The 17,308-nt window shown below is 46.9% G+C and overlaps 1 protein-coding gene across 1 annotated transcript in view; it reads left to right on the plus strand.

The window, feature by feature from the left end:
* Nucleotides 1-10,912: 10,912 nt before the first annotated feature.
* Nucleotides 10,913-17,308, plus strand: part of Fim (plastin-2 Fim) — a 58,840-nt gene continuing 52,444 nt past the window's right edge. Inside the window, exon 1 of the mRNA XM_065447546.1 lies at nucleotides 10,913-11,144. Coding sequence (XP_065303618.1) covers nucleotides 11,073-11,144 — 72 coding nt within the window. The 5' untranslated portion in view covers nucleotides 10,913-11,072. The remainder of the gene's footprint in view (nucleotides 11,145-17,308) is intronic.

Raw genomic sequence — 17,308 nt, forward strand, 5'->3', positions numbered from 1 at the left:
TGCTACGCATTCGCACGGGCTCTGCTCGTACCCCTGCGTGGATGTTTAAGACTGGCCTGGCGTTATCACCATTATGTTCAACGTGTGGTGTGTGTGGTGACATTGAACATTACCTAATGTGCTGTACTGTGTATAACGCGGAAAGGAGGGTGTTATTCGGGTCTCTCAAGAACACAGGACTTCCTCACAGTTCGCTTCAGGACATAGTTTTCCCGCGCGGGAACCGGTTGTGTAGGAAGGAGGTCTCTCGCCTTCTGTTAAATTACCTACAGGACACGGATTTGGCTTCAACATGGTGAACTGAGGAGTGAACATTTGTAATTGGGAGGTCTGTGTCGGATTACGTGATTTAATTATTTTAAGTGTCGCTACGGTGGAGCAATTGCCGGCAGCAACTGCAAGGCTAATCCCACCAGTAGCCTACAACAACTCAACTCAACTCCTCTGCACAAATACCGCACAGCATTCGCACAGACTAAAGGGACCTTAGCACAGACGGCGCATGCCCGCAGTCGTAGTCGACGGAACCCACGAACCCCGTTCATTCGCCGTCATCCCAACCAACCACGTCCGAGTATGTGAGGGGTGTGCCATAGCACTCTCCGTCATTCATGCCACCCAAATACTTCCCCACACCAGCGTAATCGCTTCCCTGTCACTGACTCACGAGACGAATTCGCCGAACGCTCTCGCGGGGCATCATACCACGAAGCGCGCACCTAGTCCTAAGGTCACTCACACCCACCCAGCGCACCTTCCGTCTGGTCTGCACCTCTGGGCACGCCTCTCTTCCCGGAAATTACTGCACTCGTGCAGCTGCCAGAGATCTAACTCACCGGGCGCCGGAGGAAGTGCCGTCCAACCCATACGAGGCGCGCACACCATTCGTATACCTCTCTAATATCGATGGACTTCTATAGGCAGGATCGGCTAAGAAATCCACCCCCACATCCGTCCCTATATCTCATAAGAGGACGCCGCGACTGTAAGGCAATTGCACATCCTCCCCAACGTTCCCTTCTTACATGTCCTTCACCCCAAATCTCACTGCCCCGATGTTCGGGCGGCGAAGTCACCCCAACCTTATTTCACGCAACACTGGAATGCCAGCCCGCACCGCCTGAACACAGGCCTTACAACAACCCTATCTCAACAGTCTATAGCTGGGAGGCTGTGCTAAGAAACGGAAGCCCGCCGGTTCAGCAGCCTCTGATCGAGCGGGCCCACGACATCGCCATGGCCATTTGAGCCTTTGACTAAGGGCCCTACCATTTTAACCCTACAATGCGCACAAAGTTTTTTCTCTCTCTGTCTCTCTCTCTCTCTCTGTGCCACCGCTCTTCGCAACCTAGGGCCCAACAAGCTGAAGCCAGCGCTTGCCCCTGCTTCACATCTGAAAGAGAGGCAGCCTAGTTCCAGTCATATCTTAAGCGCTATTGCTCTCCTAATGCAAATGCTATAGGGTAGCTGGGAAATAAAATCTTGTTATTTGTATAGCTATAGAACATTACATTCGACTTGGTTTTGATATCACCTCCCATGAAACTTGTCGAAATTCTCTGGTTGCATCCTAAAACCAGGGACGGAGAGATTATCTGTACGGTTAGATTAGACGTCTTAAATTCGCGAGACAATGGAAAGCACTCCACGTGACGAAAATCACTGGGCGTAATTGCTGACGCCAATTACAAGTTATTTTAGACTTAGGCAGCGAAGCGTATGCTAATACATTCTTAGGTTCCGCCGACTATAAAAAGAAGAAAGGCGTCTTCACTGTTCCTATATGATGAATATTCCGCGGCGGCATCCCACCGTAGAGTAGAACCCATTGATCCCCACATATCATACGTAAGTCGTGGTGGCACAATATGACGCAGCTTGATTGGCGACCTCAATTAGTTAGACGTCGCTAGCTAGTGCAGTCACCCCGGTTAATTATCGTACGGCTAGACAGCTAGTGAAGAGCAAAAAAAAAAGTCTGTGCAGCCGAATACGAATGGACTGAGCTGCATCCGTCGAAAACTCCTGCGTCACTCGAGTCAACGTTAGAAGGCAACCGCTACTTTCTCACGTTGCGGTCACGGTGAATAAGCAAGCACTAAGCGAAAGTGGGAGTCGTGAATCTAAACTCTTCATTCGGCGAATTTGCGCCGTGAAATACCGAGAATGCTCGGGTGACAACAATAGCGGCTATCTAGTCTGTCAGCTATATATACATACGTGACTCATCCTCTATTGCAGAGAAATCGAGAGTGCTCGTTTGTCTTCGAGAATTTGTACTACACTATTCGCGACGCGCGCACAATCTGATGAGACACGCCAGTTCGAGTCATTTGCTGTAAAAGTTATATTTAATTATTGCGTTTTGGCGTTCCGTAACCACGATCTGGTTAAGAGGCAGGCCGTAGTGCGGGGATGAAGAATAATTTTGACCGCCTAGGCTTCTTTAAAGTGCACACAATACGCACTGTACGAGTGCTTTTGTAATCCGTTGAGATCGGAACGCGGCTGCCTTCGCGGGGTTAAAACCCATGACCTCCAGTTCAGAAGTGCTACGTTACGTGCCACTGGGCTGTTTCGGAGGGTCACTGGCTATATAATTAAATTAACTTAATTCGGGACAACGTAAAACAATTTCGGATACTGTACATAGGAACGATCCTGCGCCGAGCGATAACTGAATAATATAATGATGATCCAGCTAGACACCCTCACCGGCGTAGAGCAAAGCAATGCACGCGTGGCAATACTAAAGAAAGTTATTTTTCAAGTAGCGTCTGGAAAGGCCACCGCATGGTTGCGGTCAGAGAGCTGTGTGACATTCCGACGCGCGGCAATGTTCTCATTGCGTTCTGAAGGAACAAACACCAACACGGGGCCGATACGCACTGAGGCCAACGAAGTAGTAGTTTAGCGCGAATAAAACCACGGACACAAGGAAGACAGACCAGGACAAGCGCTTGGTAGGCGCATGCGTGACAAGAGGATATATATATATGCACTATCCTTCCTTCCATTAAAAAGTTGTGAGTAGCGCTTGTCCTAGTCTGTCTTCCTTGTGTCCGTGGTTTTATTCGCGCTAAACTACTACTTCAAATATGGATGTCCAACTAGCCCAACAGTCAACTCTTCGAGGCCAACGAAGAACGTTGAAAGCGAGCTGCGCATACTGCAACGAGCGACACCACGGTGGTTACGCATTTAAATTGAAGCTTTCTTTTTCTTAGTTCTTCCATCCGTTTGCGGTCGCACTGAACCAGTGAAATTGGTACCTACAGCGGTCATGCCGAAGCTATAGCGGTAAGCCAGAATGGAGCGAGGTTCTGAACTATAAACCTTTATAAAACTCCGAGGTTTCACGTACCCACACCAGGATCTTATTATGAGGCACGCCGTAGTGGGGGGGACTCTTGAATAATTTTGACCACATAGGTTTCTTCAAGGTGCACCTAAATCTAAGTACACAGGTGTTTTCGCATTTCGCCCCCATCGAAGTGCGGCCGCCATGGCTGGGATTCGATCTCGCTACCTCGTGTTTAGCAGCCCAACACCGTAGGCACTAAGCAACCACGGCGGTCACAATGCGCCCTTAAGGGGCCCACTTTCACAGCTTCGCTGGTCATCCTTCTTCACAAAGTGGAATGGCATTGAATTTTTTACTGTAGACGCTATTGCTGCTGCAAGTGACCGTATGCTCCCAATATTCGCACATTTAATGTATTTAATAATAAGATGTCTCATAGATAGATAGATAGATAGATAGATAGATAGATAGATAGATAGATAGATAGATAGATAGATAGATAGATAGATAGATAGATAGATAGATAGACAGACAGACAGACAGACAGACAGACAGACAGACAGACAGACAGACAGACAGACAGACAGACAGACAGACAGACAGACAGACAGACAGACAGACAGACAGACAGACAGACAGACAGACAGACAGACAGACAGACAGATAGATAGATAGATAGATAGATAGATAGATAGATAGATAGATAGATAGATAGATAGATAGATAGATAGATAGATAGATAGATAGATAGATAGATAGATAGATGCAACTCTACAACGGCGATATGTACAAAAAACAAAAAACCCATTACTACCATTATTATTACTACTACTAATACTAATACTGCTAATTGTTACTACTATTACTACGTAAACTTGGAAACACGAGCACTTTCCACTCCGCCGCCATTGGATGGATGAATGCATTTTTCCTTTTTTAACAAAGAGTTATTGCTACCAATATTTTCAACAAAAAAGTTATTTCAGATGAGGAAGACACATAAATAAAGAGGGAACAAAGATTTATGCGGTATGAGAAAAAGTGCATATATAGCGAGATTTACAGGCTCAACCACAGTTTCCTACAAACGCTACGCTGAGTTTGAACAAAAGTCTTCTTCTCTCAAGGTTGCATCACTCCTTCCACGTTTCATATAAAAATAAGGAAGGTTAGGGAAAGGCCTCCTTGTTCGGCGCCAGAATGCCACCTCGTCTGAAAAAAAAAACCCTACCCCACTACAGCCTTCTCCTGAATCCTTCGAGGCGTTCTACCGCCTTTCTAAACCCGTGATAACCGCTGAGAACCAGATAAGGGTCCAAATGACATATTTTCAGTTCTTGCAATATCAGTCATTGTTCTTTCTTTTGCCATTGCCCCCATCGCCTTATAGACACACTGCTGACATCTTCCCCTAAATCCGTGTCGGTCATCATTGTTGGTGTCCACCGCGTGAATCCAATTCGCAAAGCTCAAGAATTTCAATTACGACTTAGAGGTAAGTATGAGACACCGCGATATCGCATCTGCTGAAATTGACTTCGGCGCCAGTACGACTCTTTCGAAGAATAATCTAAACATAGTCTATAATTTATTATTGCTCGGAATAACCCATTCAACCCAACTAATACATGGTTTTTTTTATTATATGTTCCTACCTAAAACTCATAGCAGTTATGGTCAACCGACTCTCGAGTTGACCGGTTTACGTTGGGGAACGTTATCTCTATGCATAATATATGCGTGCTATCATTTTCTTTATTTTTTTTACAAATGTTTTCGTTATAATTAAATATTGGTGTTATCTTCACTCGAATCCCTTATCTGTAGTTTTTTTCGGTGTGCCTATTTTTTACTTGAATTCGTTATGAACATTATGTATGGTACCTAGAACTGGTTAGATATCCTAATAATACTCACGCGTTTCATGCATTTAATGATGGAAGTTCCCATTTCAGTATAATACTCTTCGGAGCCTTTTTTTTCCCCCGCATTCTACTCTACAATGCGTATATGTACAGAATATAGACACAACTGCTATTTGATACGTGACGAAGCAAACAGGTCACGATGTCGTCGTGTACCCACTTCGAAGATTATGCTACCCGCGCTACCCATATCTCCATTCGAGGCACCGCAGCGGGGTTGAACAGTGAGCGGCAGCAGTGCGATAAAACGGTGGCACCCACATGGTGGAGGGGTAGTGCCCATACAGTTTCTCACTACATTACCTAGAGGGAAATCTGGCACTGCTGCACTGTGGTATGCATGGGAATGCCGGTATATTGTGGATTCGGATTGGCATCGTTCTCGTAGAGACAGGGGGAGACAGGACACCTTGAAGACGCGCTTGGCAAGTACCGTTCCGTCTGTCACAACGATTCATTTTCTACTAAAACAGCACGTGAAAAGCTGTTTTGGTTTTATTATCACGCAAAAACATGTTTTCTTTAACTATGAGAACTTGTTATTGCGTGTACGTATATATCTTACGTAAGAAGCATCAGCGGGCCGCTAAAGTTGGAGGACAGACGACAAGGTTCGCTCTCGCTTTGAAACAGTTTGTTGTCTGTTCTTGCTTTCCTTCGCTTGGTCATGCATTGTAGGTGAGTAACGATGTAATATGCGTGAATGGAAACATTTTATGAGGATTTTACTTTGAGAACGCGTTATTTGTGTAGCCATATCCAAGTTTTAGACGAAGCCTCGTACAACACCAGCCAACACGAGCCTCGCAGACACATATACCGTCATTCCCATGACGGCTCGGTGCCCCCTTAAGAAACTCGAACATAGACGGTGGCGCCAGATTTCCATCTAGGTGTTATGGTGAGAAACTCTATGGTAGTGCCCACCGATTTGTTATCATGGACTGACGGCGCGTCGGCGTGTTGACCATATTTATCAGCAGTAACGGCTGCGATGCAGAGCGTTCAATTTTATGAGGAATCTGAATATGCGCGGGCACTTGTTCGAATAGTGAAACTTCTCGACGACAAGACAGCGAAATGTGCCATCACGGCTTCATCTGGAATGAGTGATCCTTCAAAACACCTGATTACAGCGCCCTTAACAAACAAAAGATAGCGATGTTCAGCCCACGCGTTCAAAGTCACTTCACATATTCAGGAGCACATAAACTGCATCGGCGATGACCATTCTGAGGTCTGAACTGTGTACTCTTACGGACGCGGAAATGTTAATTATGTCTCTAATGGTCAGTGATAAGACAGCCTTAGATGTGAGGCTAAATGGCTAATATCTCAGCAACTTCCGGTTTGCAGACGGCGTTGTCCGGTTCAGCAACACGAAAATGCATTGCGAGAAATGATTGACGACCTTAACCGAGAAAGTGTAGGAATATAGATAATGATAAATAGCCTCGCAAGGGCACAAGAGTTCAGGATCGCCAATCAACCTCCATAGAGTCTGTGAAGGAGTACGTTTACTTAGGTCAGTTACTCAGATGGGACCCTGATCGTGAGAAGGAAACTTAGGAAGAATAAAAATGGGTTGGAGTGCATATACGATATCTATTGCCAAATCCTGACTGGGAGCTTACCACTGTCATTGAAAAGAAAAGTGTGCGATCATTGCTTTCTACCGGTGCTGACATATGGGCCAGAGACTTGGAGACTGAAAAAGAAGCTCGAGAACAAATTAAGGACCGTGCGAAGAGCGATGGAGCGAAGAATGTTAGGCATAACGTTAAGAGACAGGAAGAGAGCGTTGTGGATCAGAGAGCAAACGAGGATGGCCGATGCTCTAGTTGGCGATACTCTGGTCTGCCGTTCTACTCAGACCAGTGCGTACTTCCAGCAGCTTAGCAGGAATGCTTGTGTTTTTCTATGGCGCGGGTTCGCGCCACGCTTATGCCAGCCTCCAACGGCAGAGCGCTGCTTGGGCTCCGCCCCGAGGTGACTGAGCGTATAGCGTTGTCGTCGCCTGCACGTGGCGTCCACGTCGCTTTGTCGTTTTTGGCAACCAGATGCACTCGTACTTCTGGGGACTATCTAAGCGTCCTCGCGCGAGATGTGCACGGACTGCCGAGAGCTGGACAGCCCGATGGCGGAGAGAAGGTACCTCGACAGTTTGTCTAATGGATATCGCAATAGGGTCTCTCCACGCCAAATGCATCAGGTATTGAGTCAGACAATCTTCGCATTCTCTTCTAAAAGAAGAAAAATCTGGTTTGTTTGACCTCGTTATATTGACAAGCGCCTCCCTAGCATACCCCCCCCCTCCCCCCCCCCCAAAAAAAATAATATGTTCAATATCCGGCCGCCATATGGTCCTGACCTTTGCTTCGGCCATCCTGGTCTGCATGTGCCACCGGTGACGAGTGCTATGCTTAGCACCCGCTATCTATTGCCGCCATAGCCATTTTGCTTTCGCAGCCGTGGTGAAATCGCTTGGGTAAAAAAACTGCAAATTATATATATATATATTTCAATGCGATTAAGATAATTCTTAGGGTACTTCACGCCCTTTCTGTCTGTCTGTCTGTCTGTCTGTCTGTCTGTCTGTCTGTCTGTCTTTTTTTTCATTTTTTTCATTTTTTTTCATTTTTGTTCCAGCCAACCTGGATCCCTGGGTAGTTCATATTCGCATCATCTTGCTGTTCTGAGGTGCAGGGCTCGAAACCAACCGTGGCACGAACTTGGCTCTCTGGGTACCTCCCAGTGTGTGCCTATGTGCCGCTCTTCAACGAACCTCTTTGAAACCGACACGGATCACTGGAGATAAAGCACCGGATGTGAGGTACTGGGTTATGTACCGCTCTTAAGAGGAAGCTTTAGCTCGGGCCCAACTCCGACGCGGCCTATTCAAATACATGTAAAATGCAAAAACGTTTTTATGAGATAACCCCTGCACCGATATTGATGAAATTTGTTGCATTTGAAAGAGAAAGTTAAATTCTAGTGACTGTTGGAAGCGGAATTTCGATTTAGGGCTTGAATTTTCTTAAATCGATTTTCAAATATTTGACCGTTCGAAAAAAATAGAAGCACAAAGTTTACAAATTCATAGCTCTGCATCAAGATCTGATATCGCGGTTCTGTAAACGGCATCCATTAGATCATTCAAAGCGGACAAATTCAATATGTCATTTTACATCTTACATGAATTTGTTACGTTGGTTACAACGGTTTTGCAAAAGTTGTATTTCCCTATAATTAAATTTTTTTTTATATTCATGTGTAACATATCAATTTTGTCCTCTTTGGATGTACTACTAGATGCAATTCACAGACTTGTATTATCATTTTTAGTGGTTGAGTTACAGAGTTGTAAACTTCATAGTTTCGTTTTTTGAAAATTTTCGATTTTGCCAATTTTTAACAAAAACTTTACGATTTAACTCAAAAATTCGAAACCAACAGTCACTAGATTTTAAGTTTTTCTTTTAAATGCAACAAACCTCGTCAAATTTGGTGCAGTGGTTGCCGAGAAAAACGAATTCTCCTTTTACATGTATTTAGATAGGAGCACTCGAGCTAAAGCTTCCTCTTAAGAGAACTACTCTGACGCCGACTATGACGCCTTGGGTGTGTGCCACCCGATGTGTGCATGCTCTTCAATGAATTAGGCTCTTTGATACCAACTTGGGTAATTGGATATGTACGTGTCAGTAGTTGTGTGCGTCTCTTCATTGAATCTCTATGACGCCAGCTTGTGCAATCAGGTGTGCGACGACAAAAAAGATCGCTCAAGTTTATCAGGTGCTCGGCGGAATCAAATCCGCACCGCGCTGACTTTACGGTGGCACCGCTAGAATGGGCAACGTGTGCAGTAAGAATAGCGAGCCCAGCTGCAAACACATTTTGACCTTGATAATGCGGTGTGTCGCTCATTGATCTAATGCTAATCGCATTAACGTCGATATTCAGCGTCAGATGGGTTCTGCCGGATTTTCTTTCTACATTGCATTCAAATTTCGTTGCGGGCGATTGATAAGGCCTTATTTGCCAAGATAATATTTGCTTTGCCAATTTGTTTCAATTTTTCGTATGTTTACACCATGGAAATAACGTGAAAAATCAATAAATTTGTGTTTTTAATCAACCTTTTTTATATTCAAAGTCGTTTTAGTTTCGTTTTATCGTTAGGTTAACGGAAACAAGCGGCCAAGTATACTTGGGAGCTCCAGGACGAAGGAAAGTACACAATAATAGTACAGGAAACGCTGAGAAACAGCGCAGTCTAAGGTATGTTTAGCAACAAATTACTTAGTGAAGTGCTCCCAGCAATATTATAGAATTCGACGGATTTGTTAGCGAAAGTAATCAACATTTGCTTGTAATTGTTTCTGAAGTCGCGGTAGTCATACTACCCATATTTATCGCGGTAACGGCCACATGGATAAATTTAATAAATACAATGTCGAACCATCAGGATAATTAAAAAGGAATAGGAGCTACTATCGAAATATAGTATTGGAAAGAATGCCAAGAAAAATGCTGCCTGTCACTGCAAGGTTAACGATTAATTTTTGCGATCAATTTGTGCTTTATATTAATAAAAGTTCTTATAAGTAATTCTGTATAATTATGTTCATAATAATGTTATATAAGTATTTGGAAGCTGTGACACAATTAATTCCCAACTACGACGAATACGCTGCTTCCGATATCAGTTTAAGCGGCACATCATTTTCAGAATATCGATGGGAAGAAAAAAAATGCGCTTAGGTTGCGGTTTCCGTTGCCGTTTCCTCCAGTGCTATCTGCAAGAGAAATACAATTACTGCACATGACAGTTCGATAGGAGGTGGGCTCCTCGAACGTAAACGACACATTTAGCTCATTCCACTTCGTACTATGAACTCAGCAAATAGAAATCGTTAAGCAATTTCACCGATGATTCAGAATTCATCTGATTCTCCGAGCATTATCTAATTTGCCCCGCGTAAACGTTCGAGTCATGGGTAGCTCCAACAATTTCCATCCGATAAAGCCACGTTTATGTTGTCGTAGCATTGCGAATGTCTAAATTTCGCCGATGTGTTTAATATAGATTGAATCATATAACACAGGCTAATTCAGGAGTGTAAAGAAGGGCGAAAGTTCGACGTAACCATGTCGGCACGGACGGACGGTATCGTGCAATTGAATGAAGCGAGCAAAGCTGTTACGCGTTCCATTTCCCGATAAAGAAACAATGACAGTCGCGGTTGTCGCACCGCAAAGGATCCGGCCTTCCGACGACAACCAAAGGGCGTTGAGTCACCTGTGAAGCATGTGTTTATACTGCTTTAATCAAAGCAGCGCGTTGACTCACGCACGAACGCGCGCCTCCTTTTAAAATTTTTGTTTGCTGAGCCCGCGCCATCGGCGGGAATCGCTGCTCACTTCGTCGAGTTAGTTGGCCCGCAGCCATCTTCGCCCGCGAAAGGGGTCACGGTTCACGAACGTGCGCCTTGGAAAACATTTTATAATCTCGCGCCCTCATTTCGGCGCGCGCGCGAGTGAAGGCGTACCAGCGCCATGGACATCGCGCGCAGCGTGCGAGCGAGCGCCATGACGTCACCCCTGATGGCACGTCACGAGGCCGGCGAAGGTTACGTCATAGGCGTGATTCACGCTCGCGAGGTGGCGCCGCGGTCGCTAGTGGCGGCGACGGCGACGGTTGCCGTTGAGCGGCGGCTTTCTCCGCCGGCGTTGGCTTGCGAGTGCGTGCGTGCGTGTGCTTCGGTGAAGCGGCGTCGTAGGGGAGGCGTGTGCCCCCGCTTGTCAAACGAAGGAATCTGTTGCGCACGCGAACCGAGATCATGGCGGGAACGCGGCATTCTCTTCTGCTGTCGGACGAACAACGCGAGGAGCTCAGCGGACAGTTCGAAACGGTGAGTGGAAAGGTGTGCGCGCCCGTTGACGCCGCCCGCCCAAACAGGTGGTCGTCGCTCCTGCGCCGCCTCGGATCCTCGGCGCGCGCGATTGCTTGCTCGGGGGGGCCCCCTTCGCGAGGAAAAAGACGAGGAGGTTCCTGGGGGGCTTCTCGCGAGGGGCCGCATTCTTTCGTCGCTGGGGCCACGCGGCGGGCGACCCTCGGCCACCCCTCGCAGGCTCCCATCTTCGCCTCGGTATCGTCGGCGCCACCCGGGAATTCTGCGCCGGTCAAGCCGTGCCGTGCCGGGGCGGCGGTGTATTGTGTGCGTACGTTGTCTGGCGACCCTATCGTCTGCTGCCCACCGGAAAAAGGCGGCTTCGCCGGACGCCCGGCACATTTTGCGGGGCTTTCTTTCTTTCTTTTGTTTTGCTTTCCGTCTCACTGCCGGTCGAAGGCGCTGCCGCCTGCCGCTGTTTCCTCTGCGTGCTGGCAGAGTGTCGCCGCTTTTTTTTTTGTCTTTGCGCACGGGCGTGTATGTACACTTTCCGGTATACGTGCGGGCGAGCGTCGCAGGCAGTGCGCGAATTCTCTTTCAAGCTTCTCGCTGTGGAAAAAGAAGAATGTGTGACTGCTGGACGCTTTGGGCACTCGCATCACCTGTCGGCTCGCCGTCCGTGGTTTTGTCGCGCGAGTATCTACAGATCGCGGTTTGATTCGTCTGTGCCTTGCTGCCGCCAAGTGTGGGAACACGCGTTGGCACACTTCGCGCTGTGGTTGCTGGTCCGTAGCTTGTCTAGGGTGCGCGCTTCTCAGCAACACTGTTTATGCGCACGATGTGGGTAATGATTGTTCCACGCGAGCGTACTGCGATTCCTCGGGGACCTGCTGCCTCATTGAAAAAAATCAACAGCCGCCGCCTCATGACATTCCGGAGTACTGAAATGACAAATCGGCGACATCGCCGCTCATTCGGGGATCTGCGACCACTGAACTTTCAAAAGTTCGGCATAGAATCGTCGTAGGTGCGAATAACTTATTTCTCTCTCGAATTTCGTACACCAAAAGCTTTGCGATTACGGGTACTGGAGAAGGCTGCGATAAACGTTCGAATTACTGTTAGCTAGCGGTATGCCTGGCCCGTGGGCCCGTGTTTAAGCTTCGACAAACTTCGCTATATAGGCGGCATACGCAGATATTTTCGAGCAACTTCATGCAAAAGGCAACTTACGTTTCAGTGCGAGTGCGGGACAGCGCAAGGAAACTTCTCTAAAATGTCGTCCACTAAAGCAGTATAGCTCCTGCGTACAGAGGAGGCCCTTTGAGCTTTCTTTTGTTTGACTTTGTTTGCCGCTGTGGTCTAAGTTAATACCGGTGTCACATGGGACTCTTTCGATCGCGATTGGGCCCGACCCGGTTCGACTTTCGCTCATACGATAGGCTCCCTTCCTCAACCGGCGCAAACGAACCGATCGCGACGTAGAAGTTCGATCACGATTAGGCTCGATCGCGATCGAAAGTGTCCCGCGTGACACCGGTATATGTTTCGGGGCAGTGTATATGTACTGCGTGCTGCCTACCGAGTAGGGCTGTTTTGAGAGTCAGGCTCCGCTTGACGCTTTTGACAGCTGCAGCACGTCGCCGGCTGGCAAGAGAGCTGGGCGGGGTGAAGGCACTGCTGCACATTTCATGAGCCCTACTTAAAAGGGTTGCGGTACGGCACGCAGAGTGGTCGAGAAGTAGGCGGGGGGGGGGGGGGAAGCATGTGACGAGCGCGTTGTCTCTGTACAATCGCGCCGCGACCCGTTTATACTGTCAGAGCCAGACAACTACCGTCCGTATATTTTGTCTCGGGCTTTGCTTTCTGCATACGACATGCAGCATTATGCTTTCTTGTGGGCCTAGTCTGCATGCCTGGGTAATGTTGAATGTCGGACAGGTTTACGCTCGGCAGTCCTCCTGGTGCGAGCTTCGAAATCTACGTACTCCCGCTAGCATTTTTGATAATAAAACATAGATGAAAATGAAGCAACAAGCTACGTACTAGTTTCCAAGAGGCGGTAATGTCTAAACACACTTGGCCAATAGGAAAGCTACGTATTACGTACGTCAAATTAAGACAGTGATTCCAGATGTCATCAGCACTGTGCTGTGGAACATATACTTAAGTCCTATTTCAGAAAAGACTGGGAAACCTGTGTTTGTCTCGACAACTACGGAATGATACGCCACGAACAAATGGCACGATTGTCTGTTACTCTATTTTCGGTATATTTTCCGCATCTGCTTTTTCGCCGAGGGATATCCGTTTGGTTGCCTAGCCGGAGCAGCTGTAAACGATGCGGGCTATAGTTCATACCCCGTCGAAAACTAGCATTTTTTTATTTTTTATAGCGCGGCGTCTGCGGTCGCCTCCGCTCGCTGTTGTTTCACCTTGAACGGCTGCCAAGTGTTGTGGGCACGGTTACGTGAATCGGCCGTACGCGGTCACGCCTGCAGTTCCGTCGCCGAGTCACGTAACAGCCTCTGCCTCACCCCGTTGGTTCCCTTTAAAGTGTTTCCACAGCGTTTACTATTGTAAAACAGGTATACAGGAAGCTATTAGACCACTGTCACGTATATGGCGAGGAAGAGGTCTTAATTTGGATCTTTATAAACTTTGTTTAGAAGTCGCGTTGCTCGTTCTTACCTCTGGCCGTAAGAGACTGGAATGTTCTTCTTCCTGTTAGTTTCTCTGTGCGCATTGTGATTTTGCCGAGCTTTGTGTGTTCTGCCGTTGAATATTCATTAGTATTATAGGATGTATGGCCCCGAGCTGTAATACCTCTGGAGGCGAAGCAGGTACTAAAAGGGTGTTGAATGCAAGAGTGATCACGGTTTTGTAGTGTAACTCAGGGCTTAAGAGCGTGAGTGTTTGCGGTTCTTGGATGCTCTAAGTTAGTTTTATAGTAACAATACTGGAAGGAAATTTGGTGCTGATGAATACTTCAGCAAGAATAATGGTGGGACATCTGCGTGCGGCCACACCTATATACCTTGTAAAAACGTGAATGTTGACCTGTCGATAGATTTGTCTAAGAATTGTCCTTGGCCTATTTTTGTAAAAAGCTTCTTCGAAGTTGTTTTTAGTCGACATTGTTATATAATTAGAACTTTCATTTCGCCTCTAATTCCTATGCTCTTCGGTGGGTTTGAGAACGTCGCAAACAAAAATTATTTCGTAGGTGACCCATTCGAGGTTACCGCAGACCTACTCGATAGGATCATTTGTGGGCTGGACATCGCATAATGAAACACGGTAACCGTGAAAGCAAAACAGAACTGCGACAAGAAAACGTTCACGCATGGATACGCAACGCAGGTAATTTAGGCGAAATGTGCAATAACTGCAGCTGGAGTGCTTTTTTTTTTTTCGTACCATAGAAACGAGCCATAGAACAATTTATTTGCTACGCTTGATATCCGCAGTTACGTAACTACTGCAATCGCCGGGTTTCTCTATAGTAATTATGTTCTGAAAATGTTTTTTTTAATCGAATAAAAACTTTACCTAGGGGCTTTCTTTTCGCCAATGATCGAAAAAACAGAAGTGCTGTGACTTGGAACGTCTATCGGGGTGCATTTTATTGCTTCGTTCCCGCGCACGCCTCGACCGCCAATCTTCCGTCTTGCCGTTCGTTATCAGTCCGGTCATCGAAAACACACCTTGCGTCGTTTGTTCCCTGTGGCCCGGCAATTTCACCCTACTGGTGCAATGAAAGAAGTTGCAGCGCAATGTCTCCCACTTCGCATTCCCTCGAACGCCCAGTCGTACACGAAGGAACTCGGCCTAAAGCACCACTTGAACCTATCGACCATTCACTTCAAATGATGCGGCGCGACACGCTTTTTTTTACACTGCTCGGATTCCAAGTACCGTATACACTCGAGTACGGGCCGCACTGGTGCAAGCGCGGTGCCCCCTCGCCCCTGCCCTCCCCCAAGAAAGAAGACACAGAAAAGAGCGCGCCGCTATCCGAGGTACATTGTTGTGAAAGGCCTTAAAATTATGGGCATATGTCTAACGCTTGTCATCCCAGACGATGACTGTGCCGACGAGATCGCGGGATCGAATCGCGGCCGCGGCGACCGCATTTCGATGGCGGCGATATGCGTAAACACCCGTGTGCTTAGACTTAGGTGCACGTTAAAGAGCCCCATGTGGTCAACGTTTCCGGAGACCCCCACTACAGCGTGCCTCATATTCAGATCGTGGTTTTGGCACGTGAATTTGTATTTCTATGAATTTGTATTACTGCGATTGTATCGACGAGTGTTCCGGCCAACCGAGCCTGAGCGGCCGAGATAGCGGCGATGACTAGATCTTGTTGCGTGGCGTACATGCGGGAATGAATAAACGCATTACGAAAACAATAGTGCTCGCTCGCTAATTTGGTACAAATAGATTGCGGTGATTAAGTTCGGTCGGCAGAGACATTGTACTGTAATGACGTGGTCCCGTGTACGGGCCGCACCTTGTCAAGATAGCGAAAGAAAGAGAGCGGTCCTTATTCGAATGTATACGGCATTATCCCGTGCCGAGGGACGATGGCGGAACCAATAGCCCGCTCGTCGCGTTTCAAGTTCCTTGTCTGCACACCTATATCGCGTGGAACACGGTAGCGAAAGAAAGAGAGCGGCTCTTATTCGAATGTATACGGTATTATCCCGTGCCGAGGGACGATGGCGGAACCAACAGCCCGCTCGTCGCGTCTCAAGTTCCCTGTCGGCACACCTATATCACGTGGAACACTTCTCGTGTCTTTCGCCCCGAAGAAGTTCCTCGTCTCACGTTATCTCGTGCGTTTGCCAGCCATCGGTGTCGAACCGCTACATCTGCCAATTGCATGCGTGCCTGACACCGTGAAAAGTGTGCGCTATTGTTTCGCAGCCCCGTTGAAGAGCTCGTCTCGCCCAGGTATTTGCTGGCGGACGTTGACTCCAAGCTCGCCCTCGACACAACAGACTATCTATCGATTGATGAGTGGATGTAATGGAAAGAAGAATGATGGGTGGATAAGTGGATGGGTGATGGGTGGATGGGTGATGGGAGGGGATAAGAGAGCAGATTGGAGTGAGGGAACAAAAGCGAGTTTATGACATCTTAGTCGAAATCAAGGAAAAAAAATGGGCAGGGCATGTAATGAGGAGGGAAGATAACCGGTGGTCATTAAGAGGAAGCTTTAGCTCGGGTGCTCCTATCTAAATACATGTAAAAGGAGAATCCGTTTTTCTCGGCAACCGGTGCACCAAGTTTGACGAGGTTTAGTGCATTTAAAAGAAAAACTCAGAATCAAGGGACTGTTGGTTTCTAACTTGGTTTCGAATTTTTTATTAAAAATTGGGAAAAATCAAAAATTTTCAGCAAACGAAACTATCAAGTTTACAACTCTAACTCAACAACAAAAATAATAATACAATTATGTGAATTGCATCTAATAGTACATCCAAAGCGGACAAAATTGATATGCCACACATGAATATAAAAAAAATTTGGTAATAGGTAAATACAGCTTTTGCAGAACTATTGTAACCAAAGTAACAAATTCACATAAGATGTAAAATGACATATGGAATTTGTCCACTTTGAATGATCTAATGGATGCCGTCTACAGAACCGCAATATCTGTTCTTGATGCAGAGCTATGAATTTGTAAACTTTGTGCTTCTATTTTTTTTCAAACGGCCGATTACTTGAAAATCTTTTTAACAAAATTCAGGCTCTAAATCGAAATTCCGCTTTATTTTTAACTTTCTCATTAAAATCGGTCCAGAGGTTATCTCAGAATAACGTTTTTGCGTTTTACGTGCATTTGAATAGGCCGCGTCGGAGTTGGGCCAGAGCTAAAGCTTCCTCTTGAGGGTTACGGACTGGATTCCAAGAGAAGGGAAGCGTAGCAGGGGGCGTCAGAAAGTTAGGTGGGCGGATCAGATTGGGAAGTTTGCAGGGACAACATGGCCGCAATGAGCACATGACCGGGGTAGTTGGAAAAGTATGGGAGAGGCATCTGCCCTGCAGTGGGCGTAGCCAGGCTTGTGCTGCTGCTGATGATCATGATGAGTGGATGTAATGAGCAATCTCTTTGAAACGGGGCGGTACTCTAGTAGCTATACTTCGCGTCACACCGTTTGCTACCAGAGTAT

The sequence above is a fragment of the Dermacentor albipictus genome, chromosome 9 (assembly GCF_038994185.2).
Source record: "Dermacentor albipictus isolate Rhodes 1998 colony chromosome 9, USDA_Dalb.pri_finalv2, whole genome shotgun sequence".
Taxonomy (NCBI): Eukaryota; Metazoa; Arthropoda; class Arachnida; order Ixodida; family Ixodidae; genus Dermacentor; species Dermacentor albipictus.